Source organism: Protomyctophum parallelum (assembly GCF_964188405.1).
Source record: "Protomyctophum parallelum genome assembly, chromosome: 6".
In the NCBI taxonomy this organism is placed as follows: Eukaryota; Metazoa; Chordata; class Actinopteri; order Myctophiformes; family Myctophidae; genus Protomyctophum; species Protomyctophum parallelum.
Genome location: NC_139701.1, coordinates 45,345,897 through 45,346,911, shown reverse-complemented (window position 1 = coordinate 45,346,911; position 1,015 = coordinate 45,345,897). Strand labels below are relative to the sequence as shown.

Genomic DNA, 1,015 nt, shown 5'->3' with positions numbered 1-1,015 from the left:
CTCTCTCTCTCTCTCTCTTTTATTATCTGTCTATTATTTATGACCAGTGGGATGCTCCATGTTAACATGAACGCAGCTCTTGACCGTATAAGGATTTCCTGAAAGTCATGCTAGACGGAAATGTAACCGTGTGTCTGTCTCTCTCTCTCTCTCTCTCTCTCTCTCTCTATGTCTCTCTCTCTCTCTCTCTCTCTCTCTCTCTCTCTCTCTCTCTCTCTCTATGTCTCTCTCTCAGGTCATCTAGGGTTCCAGGACAGCTTTGTGACCCCAGGTGTTTTCACGGTAGCTGAACTCGTCCGAGTCTCACAGAGTAAGTGATCTCTCTCTCTCTCTCTCTCTCTCTCTCTCTCTCTCTCTCTCTCTCTCTCTCTCTCTCTCTCTCTCTCTCTCTCTCTCTCTCACAGCACCACACTGTAGCCATACAGCACCACACTGTAGCCATACAGAACCACACTGTAGCCATACAGAACCACACTGTAGCCACATACAGAACCACACTGTAGCCACATACAGAACCACACTGTAGCCATACAGCACCACACTGTAGCCATACAGCACCACACTGTAGCCACATACAGAACCACACTGTAGCCATACAGAACCACACTGTAGCCATACAGAACCACACTGTAGCCATACAGCACCACACTGTAGCCATATACAGCACCACACTCTAGCCATACAGAACCACACTGTAGCCATATACAGCACCACACTCTAGCCATACAGAACCACACTGTAGCCATACAGAACCACACTGTAGCCATACAGAACCACACTGTAGCCATACAGAACCACACTGTAGCCATACAGAACCACACTGTAGCCATACAGAACCACACTGTAGCCATACAGAACCACACTGTAGCCATACAGAACCACACTGTAGCCACATACAGAACCACACTGTAGCCATACAGCACCACACTGTAGCCATACAGAACCACACTGTAGCCATACAGCACCACACTGTAGCCACATACAGCACCACACTGTAGCCATACAGAACCACACT

General features: G+C 48.2%; 1 protein-coding gene across 1 annotated transcript in view; it reads left to right on the top strand.

Moving 5' to 3' along the window:
* Window positions 1-318, top strand: part of LOC310860024 (nuclear factor 1 A-type) — a gene marked incomplete at its 3' end in the record, with an annotated part of 93,882 nt that extends 93,564 nt beyond the window's left edge. The window contains exon 6 of the mRNA XM_083766787.1: window positions 236-318. Coding sequence (XP_083622913.1) covers window positions 236-318 — 83 coding nt within the window. The remainder of the gene's footprint in view (window positions 1-235) is intronic.
* Between the last annotated feature and the right edge of the window lie 697 nt (window positions 319-1,015).